The sequence below is a fragment of the Cibotium barometz genome, chromosome 32 (genome assembly GCF_041138505.1).
Source record: "Cibotium barometz isolate CiBa-2024 chromosome 32, ASM4113850v1, whole genome shotgun sequence".
NCBI classification, from domain to species: Eukaryota; Viridiplantae; Streptophyta; class Polypodiopsida; order Cyatheales; family Cibotiaceae; genus Cibotium; species Cibotium barometz.
In genome coordinates this window covers 26,598,210-26,611,700 of record NC_141077.1, presented here as the reverse complement: position 1 = coordinate 26,611,700, position 13,491 = coordinate 26,598,210, and the positions used below count along the sequence as shown (strand labels likewise).

General features: G+C 44.4%; 1 protein-coding gene across 3 annotated transcripts in view; it reads right to left on the bottom strand.

The window, feature by feature from the left end:
- Positions 1 to 13,491, bottom strand: part of LOC147620025 (cyclin-like protein) — a 66,718-nt gene that overhangs the window by 16,013 nt on the left and 37,214 nt on the right. For all 3 annotated transcript variants that reach the window (XM_086772163.1, XM_086772161.1, XM_086772162.1), the window contains exons 5-7: positions 12,215 to 12,633; positions 11,936 to 12,097; positions 11,650 to 11,859 (exon numbers count right to left, since the gene is read on the bottom strand). In XM_086772163.1, the coding sequence (XP_086628289.1) occupies positions 11,650 to 11,859; positions 11,936 to 12,097; positions 12,215 to 12,633 (791 nt within the window). The remainder of the gene's footprint in view (positions 1 to 11,649; positions 11,860 to 11,935; positions 12,098 to 12,214; positions 12,634 to 13,491) is intronic.

Below are 13,491 nucleotides of genomic sequence, written 5' to 3'. Positions count from 1 at the left end.
TGGCACAGACATAAGTCCCCAGCCAACAAGATGTCAAGATGTCCACTCTACCACATGCCCTCCATGTCGGTACTCAGAAAACATACACTTTGGAGGAGAGGCGGGCTCAAGTTCACTCTACCACATGGACTTCGTGTTGGTACTACGACCACACACCTTGGAGGAGAGGTGGGTTTAAGTTCACTCTACCACTTGCACTCCGTGGTGGTATCCTGATCGCAGACCTGGAAGGGAGAGGTGGGCTCAAGTGTAGAACAAAAGATGAGGATGAGTTACATGCATAGTCACCAAAAACGAGAAACGGTTCGAGGAACGAAAACGGGGAAACGAGTTTTTAGGGTGGAAACGGCCGTTTCATGTGACAATATCACTTGGGAAACGACAAACGGCCATGGAAACCGATGGAGTCCTAAAATGGAGAAACACGTTTCTAGGGACTGAAACGGTCGTTTCCTGTGACTATGGTTACAGGCTTAAATATCCAAGTTCTACATAAACGCGTGATAGATGGTTTTACAAGCATTTCGGCCAATAAAAGAAATCCATAGAAAAATCCTCGAGATCCATGAGATATTGAGAAATCCACTGCATCCCGAATAAAAGGGAGCGAAAAACATACTCCACCCGAGTAAAGGGAGTGATAGCGATGTATATAAAGCCCAAGAATCATCGAGCCAATGATAACCATATAGATGCGTCAAACCATCATATATGTATGAATCCTTGAGCAAAGATATGCCAAAAAGCGATATATGTATGAAAAGCGATATAAACCAGGCTTTTCAACCATAATGTTTACCTAAAACAATTCAAGGCAAACAAACAGCGCACAATTCTCCTTGTACAAGCATACAAGGGTAAGCATCCAAAAACACTTGCAATAAATTTCAAAAAGCAACAACTTTGCAAAACTCAAAGTATACTTCGCTTTTCTTCGCCAGGTTCGTCAAGGAGCCAAAAGAAATATCTCCTCAGTATACACAAGATATTTTGAGATATAGCTTCATATTTATATACCTAGATGAATCCAGGAACATGTCCAAATTCACCTTATAAGAAAGCGCAAGTTATAAACTCATGGTAGTCATCCACAAGACTATTGCTTGTCTATAAGCTTGATTATAGAATCTACAATATCCATATGGAAAAAGTGTTGAACATGGACACATAAAGCCAACTCCATATTCCGAGGATAAAATCTGTGAATCCATAAATCTTTAGACCAACCTGTCTACTGCTCATGCTCATGACTGGTTCCATAAGCTCAGTAGCAAAACTGTTGGTCAGCGTAGTCGCCACTTCTGATCTTTTCTCTTTCTTATTGTTGGAAGGAAGCCTCTTGCTTTCGAGAAAGCCTTTGCTATGATACCACTATCACCGAAATCGAGAACCCGGAACAATAAATAGACCAACACTTCAAATATACCAGATAGAGCATGATAACACAACGGAAGAACCATAAATAATGCAATAACACCGCACCGAGCCGGAACATCCCCCCCCCCCCCCCCAAGGAACTTCCTTATTCACACAAAAGCTTTTAGAAGATACCGAGGTGCGGGTTCATTCCACTGGATTTTCCACAAAGCAACAACACAAATCCCTTGCGCAAATATCAGTCTAGAGCCAAGATACAAACATCTCCAGAAGCTGTCCAAAACAGTCCCATGAATTCAGCTCATAAACTGTCCACGAAACAGCCTGATACGGAGACCAAAACAGCCCAAAACAGAGCCATAAATCAGCCCCATAAGAGCTCTCAAAGTATCAGCCACGGTGCAAGTCTTCCTGTTGAAACAGCCCAGAATCTACTGTACGGCCAACGCAAGAGAGAAGAGAGAGAGAGAGAGAGAACTGTAGTCGGCCAACAGAGAAGAAGGCTATAAAAGGATGCGCATGGTCAAAACAGCCCCAAATCCCTACTTTTATAAAGTCAAGTAGCTCAAGAATAGCTATGCTTTCCCTTTTGGCCCAAAATAGCTGAACTTGCCCAAAAATATCAACTTTATGCTTTTCTTGGCTTGTACTCCAAGTTTTAGCCCAAAAATATTACTTTTATGCTTTTCCTAGCTTGATATATATCTAGATATACCTAGATGAATCCAGGAACATGCCCAAATTCACCTTATAAGAAAGTCCAATTTATAACCTCATGGTAGTCATCCACAAGTTCTCATACATGTTTCTTGCTTTATGGAGGAAGCACAAAGGCTGATGGACAGGTTTTCTATGCCTATGGATGCGCCATACAAGCTACCATACAAGTTTATGCACTCATGGAAGAGGCATATGTGTTGCACTACAAGTTTATGCACTCAAGGAAGAGGCATATGTGTTGCCCTACAAGTTTATGCACTCAAGGAAGAGGTATATGTGTTACCCTACAGGCTTATTGACATATGGATGAAGCATCTGGGCTGATGTATAGGTTCTATATGGCTATGGATGAACCATATGGCTACACAGATGCAAGGTAGGATAAAAAACGTGTCCTAAATGATATAGGACGTTTTGAACTCTCATACGTTTAAGTACGTTTTTAAGTACGTTTTTTATTATAAACAACTCTCAGTTTGCTGTTTTTTTCAACTAGCATGGTTCAAAACGTTCCAATCATGTTGTTTTTTTTCACTGTTCCAATCATGGTGTGAACTTTATTTGGGTATGTGTAGACTAGGGACTTTAAAACTCAATGGATTATAGACTTAAGAATTAATGTTTGTGTGCACTGTGTTGTGAGTGTCTTGATTATGGAGTCCAAGTCTAGACTCTAGTAGTTTGTATATGTATGACTAAAATGCTAGAATGTTCAATGTGTGCAAACTTCACTTCTTACTTGTCTAATATATATATATATGTATATATGTATATATGTATATATGTATATATATATGTTATCTTTTTACGTACTTTATCGTTGTCAATGTTCTGTACCACGTACTAAACTCGTACCGTTTCGTACGTTTGGAACTACCTTGCACACAGGACCATGATGGGCTGCTTGCCGAGCATTTTTCTCATGCCAGGGATGTGTTGGCTCCACTTTTGGTTTATATGTTTAACAGGGCAATATGCAAGGGTTTTCCCAACAGTTGGTCCTCGAATACCCTTTTGTCCGTTCTAAAGGCAATTGACCCCATGGACCTCGGCAACTACAGGACTATTATGATTGGTCACACATTGGCCAAGATTTATGGATCGATCTTGGGGCATGAGCTCAGCAGATGGACCGAGGAGCAGAGATTCAAAGCACCAAGGCATGCAGGTTTTTGGAGAGGACACTCCACACTCGATCACATTTTCACATTATGGGGCATCATTGGGGAGGGGAGAGCTCATGGGCATCACATATACTGTTGCTTTGTGGGTTTCTGCAAGGCTTTTGACACCGTCCTACGGGCCAAATTGATGAGGAGACTGCAAGATATGTGAGTACCGGCAGATATGCTTTGGGGGATCCTCACGCTATACGAGTCCGTTCACTGACAGAGTACGGGCCCCTGGGGGGTTGACTCAAATGTCATACACAACACTATCAAAAACAAACAGGGCTGCCCCCTGTCTCCCACTCTCTCTTACTATACATTGATGAGATATCTGGCTACATAGATAGACAAGGAGGACCATGCGCATAGTTGGCAAGAGTCTTGATACCTATCTTATTGTATGCAGATGGCATTGTCCTTCTCTCTAATTCACAAGAGGGGCTGCATAGGCACTTGGATGCAATACAGGCTTTTTGCGAGGATCAGGACCTCATGGTGAACCTTGGGAAGACCAAGGTTATGATCTTTAACACATCCACACCTCAGTTTAGATATAGTGGGTAGCCTGTGGAGTATGTGGCCTCTTATATATATCTTGGGATCACTTTTTCCAGGCCTCAGTTCTCCATACGGAAGGCAGCTGAAACCAAGTTGATGCGAGGGTATGCAGCTCTATGCTCACTTGAGAGACATTGCTCACAGATAGTTTCGGAAGCCGAAGACGAAACTCTGGTTGTTTGACACATTAGTCACACCTGCATTATTTTCATGGAGTTCCCAATTGGGGTCCCAGTTTATACCACATGAGGAGACGGAGAAGGGAGTCAGTTGTGACAGATACAAGAGAGGTATATGATGGGTGGAAGCCGATGGAGAGGCCACTAGTGATGATGATCTCGCACATGATTAGGACTCCGGAGTAAGCCTTCAGTGCCACATGAGATTGTGCGAGCGGAGATGGGGACTGCCCCTATCGTGACAAAGCCTCTTCCACAGACAGTGACATATTGGCACAGATTATGGAAGCTCCCACCAGATAGATACCCTTGGCTTGCCCTAGACAGCTGGCACTTAAAGAGACACGCATTATGGTATTCCACACCAGTTGCAGGCCGTACAAAGATCACTTACATGAGTAGCAATGCACTCATGTCTATCTCGGAGCTATCTTCACTGGTGCACGCTTCTCTATGAGCCAGGCAACAGAGGATAGAGTCACTAAAGGATATGCAGCTCTAGCCTTATTGGAGAGGCAGTGTTTCCAGGCACATTTTCAAGAGCCAAGGATGAAGGGTTGGCTTTTTGACACCCTAGTCACCGCGGCACTTATATATGCAGTTCCCTTCTGGGCTATCCCCAGCAAATTGCCAACATATACAGCATCCACAGATCATGATGCTATCATGGATAATGCACAGCAAGCCATCTGTTCCCCACCAAATCATCCAAGTAGAGTTTGTTGCGGCTCCTACGTTGATGGAGGCCATGTTCCAGACAGTCACTTATATACACATGATGATGGAGATGGATCCACTTCGACTCCCCCGACTTGGCACAGTACTCACCTAGTTTCAAGCACATGGATTACAGATGGACCAGCTCCCTCCATTTCAGTATGATCCAAATTCCCATACATTATTAGGCTTACACATGAGGATAGGAACCAGGTGATCCGATACAATCTACTAGGCTATACACACTTAACACATGGATCACATTGGTAGGCCCATTGCCTACCAAGAAGCAGTACTCCCATGCTACTCACCTGGTTTCAGGAAGATGGATTACAGATGGACCGGCTCCCTCTGTTTCAGTATGATCCAGATCCCCATACATTAGGCTTACACACGAGGATAGGAACCGAGTGATCCAATACGATCTTTTAGGGCTATACACATGTAACACATGGATCACACCGGGAGGCCCATTGCCTACCAAGATGCAGTACTACAAAGATCATTTCCTGAGATTCACAACAGATGGTTTCATACAAAGACCAAGTTATCTCGATGCCTTCATGTCCCATGCTACGATGATAGCCATTGGCCAGCTTAGGGCATCATCCCATTGACTGAGGATAGAGACCGGCAGAGTTGAGCGGATACCTAGTGTGGACAGGACATGTAGACTCTGTCAGACGAGGGTTGAGACAAAGGAGCACTATGTTTGCAGTGCCCGGTCTACTATGAGATCAAAGGGAGATTTCATTGTCTATTCAAAGAGTGCTTTGGACCCTTATCCCGTATCATGGAGTACCCAGATCAGAGATGCCTTGGACTCTTCGAGCTCAGCCGCCATAGAGTCACTACTCATAGATCCTCGCCCCCAACAACCCTCTCCTCAGCTTACCATCACCTGTTTTTTCCAGCCTAGAAGGATGGATAGGGAGGCACCAAAGCCCATCACAATGGATACGAGAGCCTATACCACATTGCCCCCTCACAGAGCAGGTCCATGGGGGTCACATCAGATCGGGCACACACACTCCAGAGAGCTACTAGACGCCATCAACCTGTCAAACCCCGACCACCCCCAGCTCATCAACCTCGGATTCAAGAGATCCTGGCTTGCCATCAGGCAGCCTCATCCTCATAGCAAACCATCAACATCTCTAGCCTTATTGTATCACCCATGATGGACATCTTGGATGGGCCCTTGCCTCGCATACAAGGTTGATTGACTGTTTTTGTTCAGCTCTCCCATATCCCATCACTTACTATACCCTATACTTGGCATAGTAGGATCTAGATTTTTCATCTTGTATAATCTCAAAGTCTAAGATCTTAGCTTTCAGTTTTCAGTTTTAGTTTACTATTGCTTTTTCAAAGAGTCTGAGATTTCAAGTACACTTCGTACACCATTTTGGCCTCATAGACCCTTTGGGTCTTTTTAAGATGTTAATATATCCATTAGGAGCTCCTAGTACCGTACTTTTCCTCATAGTTGTTGTTTCAGTTTCAGTTAGTTGTTTAGTTGTTTTAGCTTTTCTTACACAGACATTGTATCAAATCCACCAATTGTTGTAACCTTTTTGGTCTCATAGGTCATTTTGGCCTTTTGAGGACGTTAATATATCATTTCATTTCTCTCTCTCTCTCTCTCTCTCTCTCTCTCTCTCTCTCTCTCTCTCTCTCTATGGAGATGTTTCCTCTCACACTCTGGAGATTGAGGTAGGGAGGGCAGCATGGACCCCTAGAGAGGACAGAGTATGCAGATTATGCCATAGAAAGGTAGAGACAAAGGAGCATTATATATGCAGATGCCCTGTATATTATGAGATCAGAGCGAGATACCACTGCTTGTTCAGAGAGGGTTTTGGCCCACTTAGCTGGGTGATGGAGTATCCTGATCAGAGATGCTTAGGCCTTTTCCTCCTTTAGCTACACCAACATAGAGAGAGGCTTCTACATGTGCAGAGCCAGAGATCATCAGCTTCTTCAAGCCTATTAGCGAGCCACATCCCCCTCCCCCTGCCACATCCCCCTCCCGACGAGGGCTCACACTTCAGAGAGCCTCGAAAATCATAGCTGCTACGAGACCACGATTGCCCGGACGCAGACCACCACTACTCCATCAAGTCCAGTCTGCCCAGATCTAGGCACGATACCGCAGAGCTATGGAGGAGAGAGTCCAGAGGCTACACCAGGGCACAACAAACGTGAGAGTCCTCCTCGCCCCATGCCCCATGTATGATGTACTACACCCCACCATCTCCACTGGGTGGAATTAGTAGTATACCACCTATCATGATTGTACATCTATAGCATGCTAGACAGTGAGCTGCATATGACTAGGATTAGATTTTCATTTCAGTTTTTCTTTCCATGATACTCAAGACATGGACTTGTTGTATACAGATTTGTCTCACAAGCCAATCTGGCCTTCTGTAGACGTTAATATATCTTTTCTTTCTTTTCCTCTCTCTCTCTCTCTCTCTCTCTCTCTCTCTCTCTCTCTCAAACTCTTGCACATAGACAAGTACTCCTAACAATAGCACCGACGCATGGTGATCATTGTCTTGTTCATGCTCTCTATCTAGGGGTGGAAGGCCGTCCTGAAGTGCAACTTCACCCTAGACCATAGAACCGGGCCTTCCAAAAACCTCTTGTGAATTTTTGATCCCTGTCGAAGACAATCCTTTTCAGAAGCGCACGCAACCAAAACACCTTCTAAATAAAAAGCCTGGCCACGTTTTTTGCACTTGCATGGTATAGGTGCATCTACTTACACAACCGATCTACGACTAAAAGGATACAATCATTATGGAACCTCTGGCTCTTTGGCAGCAATCCGACTACAAAGTCTATAGTAATGTCCTCCCATTGAACTAGGAATGGGTGAAGCTTGTTGGCTGCTTTCCTGATGTATGGCTCTGACTTCTAACAAACCTAGCAGAACCATACATGTGAGACCAGAAATGTTTTTTTAAACGTTTTATACAAGTTTTCTTCAATACTTTTTTTAAGTGCTACATGTCACATGCGCGGAAGCTCTGTGTCTTCTTTCAGCCCTAAACACCTTTCATAGGAATATCTTGATGCAAAACGCAAAGAGATGGAGAGAAGAGAGATAGATAGCTGTATTTTCAGTATATGCATACAGTACAAAAAGGGTCAATGTTTCTAGCAGCCATAGGCTTGCCCCAAAACTGATCTAGACCTCAAGGGTCCTATTTCTAGACCTGCCCTCACATGAGGAAAGATGATCAAAAGAGTTCTTGGCTGAGCCTTTATATAGGCATTGGGACACCACCTTATGCTGGCCGACTGCTGTCAGCCAGCTTTAATGAACATAAAATACATAAATGCTGCCGACCAGCCCAGAATGGCTTGCACACTTAATGTCCTCCTGTGCCCTGCTCATGCCCTCGGCTGCCCTTCAGGGATTAGCATGTCCATGTGCATGCACATGACACTACAATGGGCACAGTACAAACAATAATTCAGTTGGTACAGGGCAGAAATACGGTGTACAACAGCAATTTACACAAATGGTGCAAAATGTATGCAGGACAGACATTTGCGAGAGCGGCAAACTATACGGACATAGTCGTACAGCCTGAAAGGCATGCGTATAATACTCGAAAACTGAATATATGTATCTGGTGAGGTAAGAATCTCCCTTTTTCAGCTCATAAAGGGTCTAAAAATAGAGAAAAGATGACCAAAATATCAAAAGAGTGTCCAAACATAAAATAAAGCAAAGTCGAGCGCCCTCGTGAGTAAAGTTATCCGGCCTTTTATCCAAAAGTATCCACCATTTTAAAAATAATGTGAAATGGTTGGTCCGCGTGCCCTCCTTTGTACCGCATACACATGGCTCTTGTCCAGGCACCTCCTAGTGGCCCCCGATAGTGAATTGCCACAAACTTGTGTCATCCTGCCTAGTATGGTCGATAAAACCAAGTGTGCCCGGCCCTTTGTTCCTTGATAATCCCCCATTCCCACAGCTTGTACATCATAACCTGTCGGGCGTCAAGTGTCCTCCACATCCCCATCCGCAAAAGGAAAACGACCAAAATGGTGACACTCCCACGCCTCAAGAATCATAGCACCAGCTGAGAGATCATGCGGCCAATGTGCATTGTGCACAAACATTTGCGTGCAAGGACAGTTTCAAACCATCCACAAAACACTCAACCTGTTCCAACTGCTGGACTGTCCTCATGAGCATAATCAAAAGCTTTTACAGATAGTCGATTATCGATTCACCGTGTTTTTGGATAAAGCACTCCCATTCCTTCTTCAAATCGATCTAATAATCCATGGGAACAAGCTGCTTCAAGACCACCTTGTGGCAATCATCCCAACGAGTAATGGCATGATGCCTCAAGTGGTCTTGAAGACATCAAAACTGCCTGCGACAACGTCATCTCAAGGTCCAATCGGTGAAAACTTCAACATCCATTTTTCTGTAAACTTGGCAACTTTTTCAGCTTCAAGAGCCAAGTCCATTCCTCTCAAGGCATGGAGGAAAAACTTGGCAATCCGGTAGTTCTCTTTCGGTGAGCCAGTGAAGGGAAACGAGAATATTGTCCTGAGGATTTGCTGAAGAGACTTAGTGAAGAAGAACGTCGACTGTGTGAACGGCGACTCTCGTGCCAACTGCAGCTATCGCAATAAGATTGATGCTGCTCAAGCCCCTCCACGAGTGGTACAGGAGCAACTTAAGAACCCACCCCGCAATGAGCTGACTGTTACACATCATGCTTGGAGCCATCGTCCTCTTGCTAAAAATGGTGCGCAATCATCTGGAGCATCTGTAGGTACACATGGCCCTGCAACCACCGCTTGCAGACGCACATCCACCTTCTCACGTAGGAAAGCCCTCTGTGCTTCCATACGAGTCTACATGCACTCTGTATATCCCCCTATCTGTATATGCCCCTATCGTGTGGGAAAACGAAGCCATCAATGCATCTTAAATCATGATGAACAACTAGGAACCAGTGCTCATACACTCCTATTCTCAAGGTGTTATCCCTATATGCAATCAGCACACAAGTCGCACCAGAAAAGGAAAATTTTGCACCTTTCCTGTGTTCTGATACCAACTAAGGTATACTTGTGCTGTGTGCCAGAGTTTATCAGAAAGAGAAAGAAAGTGCAACGGAACAGTAAAACATAAGCACACATTAAGTTTACCATCATGTATATTTATGTAAAAGAAAGAATTGCAAGTGAATGCTCTCAAGTACAAAATGATACTTAATAGACCTCCCCTGACCCAGCCAACTATTGCTATTAGAAACAAGTACATTGAGACCCTGCAGTTTTGGGCCAGATTGACCAAAGGTTTGCGCCTATAGGCATGACTCAAGAGAGTTCCCTTGTAGGGATCTCTCACATTTCAAGAAACAATTTTGAGGGCTCAAACACCAAGAAAAAGAGAGATGGGTCTAGAGTGGGAAGTCCAATCAAAGGGACCACTGCCCTTTTCATGCGTGCACCCTAAAGAAGAACCAAGCTGAAAAGGAGGAGCCGGCTGTTACTAAAGAGACCCATTGCCTAGAAAAAGTCCACTCTTCAAGGCAGCGCTTATCCATCCAGCACATATGCAGTTGCTGGTTCTGCATCATTTAACAATGCATGTGCTGGGTTCTTTGGTGCTGAAAAACACCCTTTATGCTACATCGGGAACATAACACAATCCTTAATCAATAAGAGAAACTGTTGATAACACAAACTTACAGAGAAATCAACGAATCAGCAGGCTGAGTCTCCTCCAGTTACTGTGTATAAGGCTGATTGGCTGATTAAAGGCTGAAAACAACCCCAAGTTGATCTTTCCAAAAGGGAAAAAAACATTCTGGCTGAAGCTAGACCTTCTCTAGTACCTTTGCCAAATGGAAAAAAAGGAACTTTCTGGAAGCAATGTCAAGGTGCACTAAGGTGGGTACAAAGAGCATGGCTGTGAACAGAGGTGAAAAACCGTTTGTAATCCTCTCCCAATTGCTGAGATCTGATGCATGGTTGATTGCTTCTGTTCAAGTTAAATCTGCTGCTCTTTGAGACTGGTCTTCTAGGACTTGGCTGCTCCCAAAAGACTTGTAGGAGTGTAAGAAAGGGAGAGAGGAGTTCTACTTACAGCTTTTTAAACAGTCAGCACGTTGCATTCATATGTGTTTTAAATCTACTACTTGTAGCCACTATGGTCCATTCTGCCTCACAACCTTACCCCCTCTTTTGTCCCTTTACACTCACAACAGGGGCTGATTTCTCTGCTAATCCCTAACCCTAAGTATGGCATGCATCTGATGAACAAGAAGAAGAGTTGTACTATGTAGCTATCTTGAGTCGTAATAGGTATACAACGATATGAAATCCAAAGGTAAGACACAATAGTAAGTTCTCTCTCCTCTGAGAGAAAAGGACTCAAGTAGCACCAAGGGCATCCCTGTCACAAATGTGCTTCCAAGAGATGGACCCTTCTAGACTTTGGCCTATCACCAACGGTGACCAACCATCTTCCCCATCACCTTCTACAACTTGTTCTTGATTGAAGTACACAAACTTTAAAAAAGGACTTAAACAAGCGCACATGCATGCCTGCAAGGCCCACAAGGAGGAGGGAGGGGGTGGGGAGGGGAGATGATGATGATGATGATATTAGCATCCATAGACGCCAAAGACCGCCTATGGGACCAAGAGCAGAAGTACAAAAATCATGTCATGTGAAGCTATCCAAGTAGCTGATAAACAAACAAAAACATAGAGGGTCCTACTGGTGAAAAAAAAAATCTAGATATACATAAGGAGGCCCCAGACCACTATAGAGTTTCCTTTCTAAACAAGAAACTCCCCCAAAAAAAACGTTTCTTTCAACCTTAAAAAAGGCAAGCTTGAAGCCTGAAATGAGACTGGTAGCAGGTTTAGGAACAAACCTCCCGATCATCCTCTTCATCATCACTCAAGCCAGGTGAACCGCTTCTCAACTTATCAGAGATGCCAAGCCTTTGATTTAAAGGAATGGCTGGTTCTCCACCATTAACCCGACTGTATTCATCGGACAATAGCGTACCTGTGGCATTTCCTGCAAGTCCAGCTGCTTTCTTCTTCATTATTTCCTCCCTTAGCCATGATGGTACAGCCGCCTGTCCAGAAATACCAACTATCAGACCCAGCAAGAGACCAAAGCTCATACCAAAATAGAGACTTCCGGAAAATGACCTTCTTGGGGCGCTCTACAAAACCATCTGGTACAAAAAGAGGTCGTACTGATGTCCCTGGACCTGGTCCTAGTGATGAGCTGGCTCCAGCTACAAAAGGTCCACTGCTTGGAAACCCTAACCCTTGTGGTCCATCTGGTCTCCCAAACATAGGTACAGGTATCTGATGAGGAGCAAATACTAGGGTAAAGTGACTATAATGGCAGAGAGATAACCATGAGACAGATGTCAAAATCCAAGATTGATAAGTTGTAACTTAGAAAAGTCGAGATGTGTGTACCTGAGAAGTACCAGCAACCATAGCAGGAGGAAAGGGCATACCAGGACCTCCAACAGGAGCCCAATTCTGCAAAGATGCTGGAGACAGCCCAAATTCTCCTTCAAGACCTTCCATTGTCAGAGACGACTGATATTGAGGTTGTGGTGGCGGCAGCTGCTGAGGCTGCTGCTGTAGCAGTGGTGGTGGTGGTGGCGGTGGCGGTGGCTGATGATAATTTGAAGACACCTGCTGCGGCTGATGTTGTTCATAACCAGAAGGAGACGGTTTCTCTGCGTACGCAAACCGAGGTTGAGAGACGAGTGGGGATGCCTGACTTTGAGGTAGTGAATGGGTTGCCTGCTGAGTATACATTGAAGCTGCAGAAAGTTGTTTGGGAGGTGGTTGGGGCATGGGATCGAGCCTATCAGTGCCCGGTGGACCTGTTCACAAGATAATTGTCATCTCCATACTAACGGTTATGTAATACAGAAGCGTACTGCTAAGTCAAAGGAAGGCACATCACATGAACACATTCTGAACTAAAAGAAAGTAGGGCCCATTTAAAGCAGGCCATTAAAACTCATCACACAGCAAGAATCACCCTTAGCATAGGGATGCTGCCTCCCTGACACAATACTTCCTGCCACATACCGAAATAACAGAAATTAGTTCAGTCCTACGCAAATTTTCTAGTCACAAATCTGCTATGCTTCCCTCTTGTAGTGTGTTATTTTTTGGGGGGGAGAAAAGAGAGCAGCCCTTTTCCAAGCAATTCCTGTCTGGAATAGCCAAGAAGGGAGCCAACTGGGAGGAAAAGGCAGTTAACTGCCATCAAGGAGACAGCTGTAAAATGCCCAGCATATGACCTGTCACTCAGCAGAATCTCTCTTTCCACTTGTGGAACTGTGTGTAAAAAGTCATTTTGCTAAGGGATGCTATCTCCCTGACACAATACTTCCTGCCACATACCAAATAACAGAAATTAATAAAATTCTACACAAATTTTCTAGTCGCAATCTGATCCGCAGTGAGACATGAGCACCAAGCTAGGGGACAGGTAGGTTTCCGGAGGACCTATTCCACCCTCGACCATATTTTCACATTGAGGCGGCTAGGTTGAAGGGGTGGAAGCCTGAAGGTCTATTGTTGATTTGTGGACTTCCGCCAAGGCCTTTGATAATGTACTCCAAGCACGTCTTCTTAGACACCTTCAAGGAGTTGGTCCTTCCAATGGAGATAATATGGGGAGGCATGGCACTGTATGAGTCTATTGGGGGGTTAATTGTGACCAAACCCTC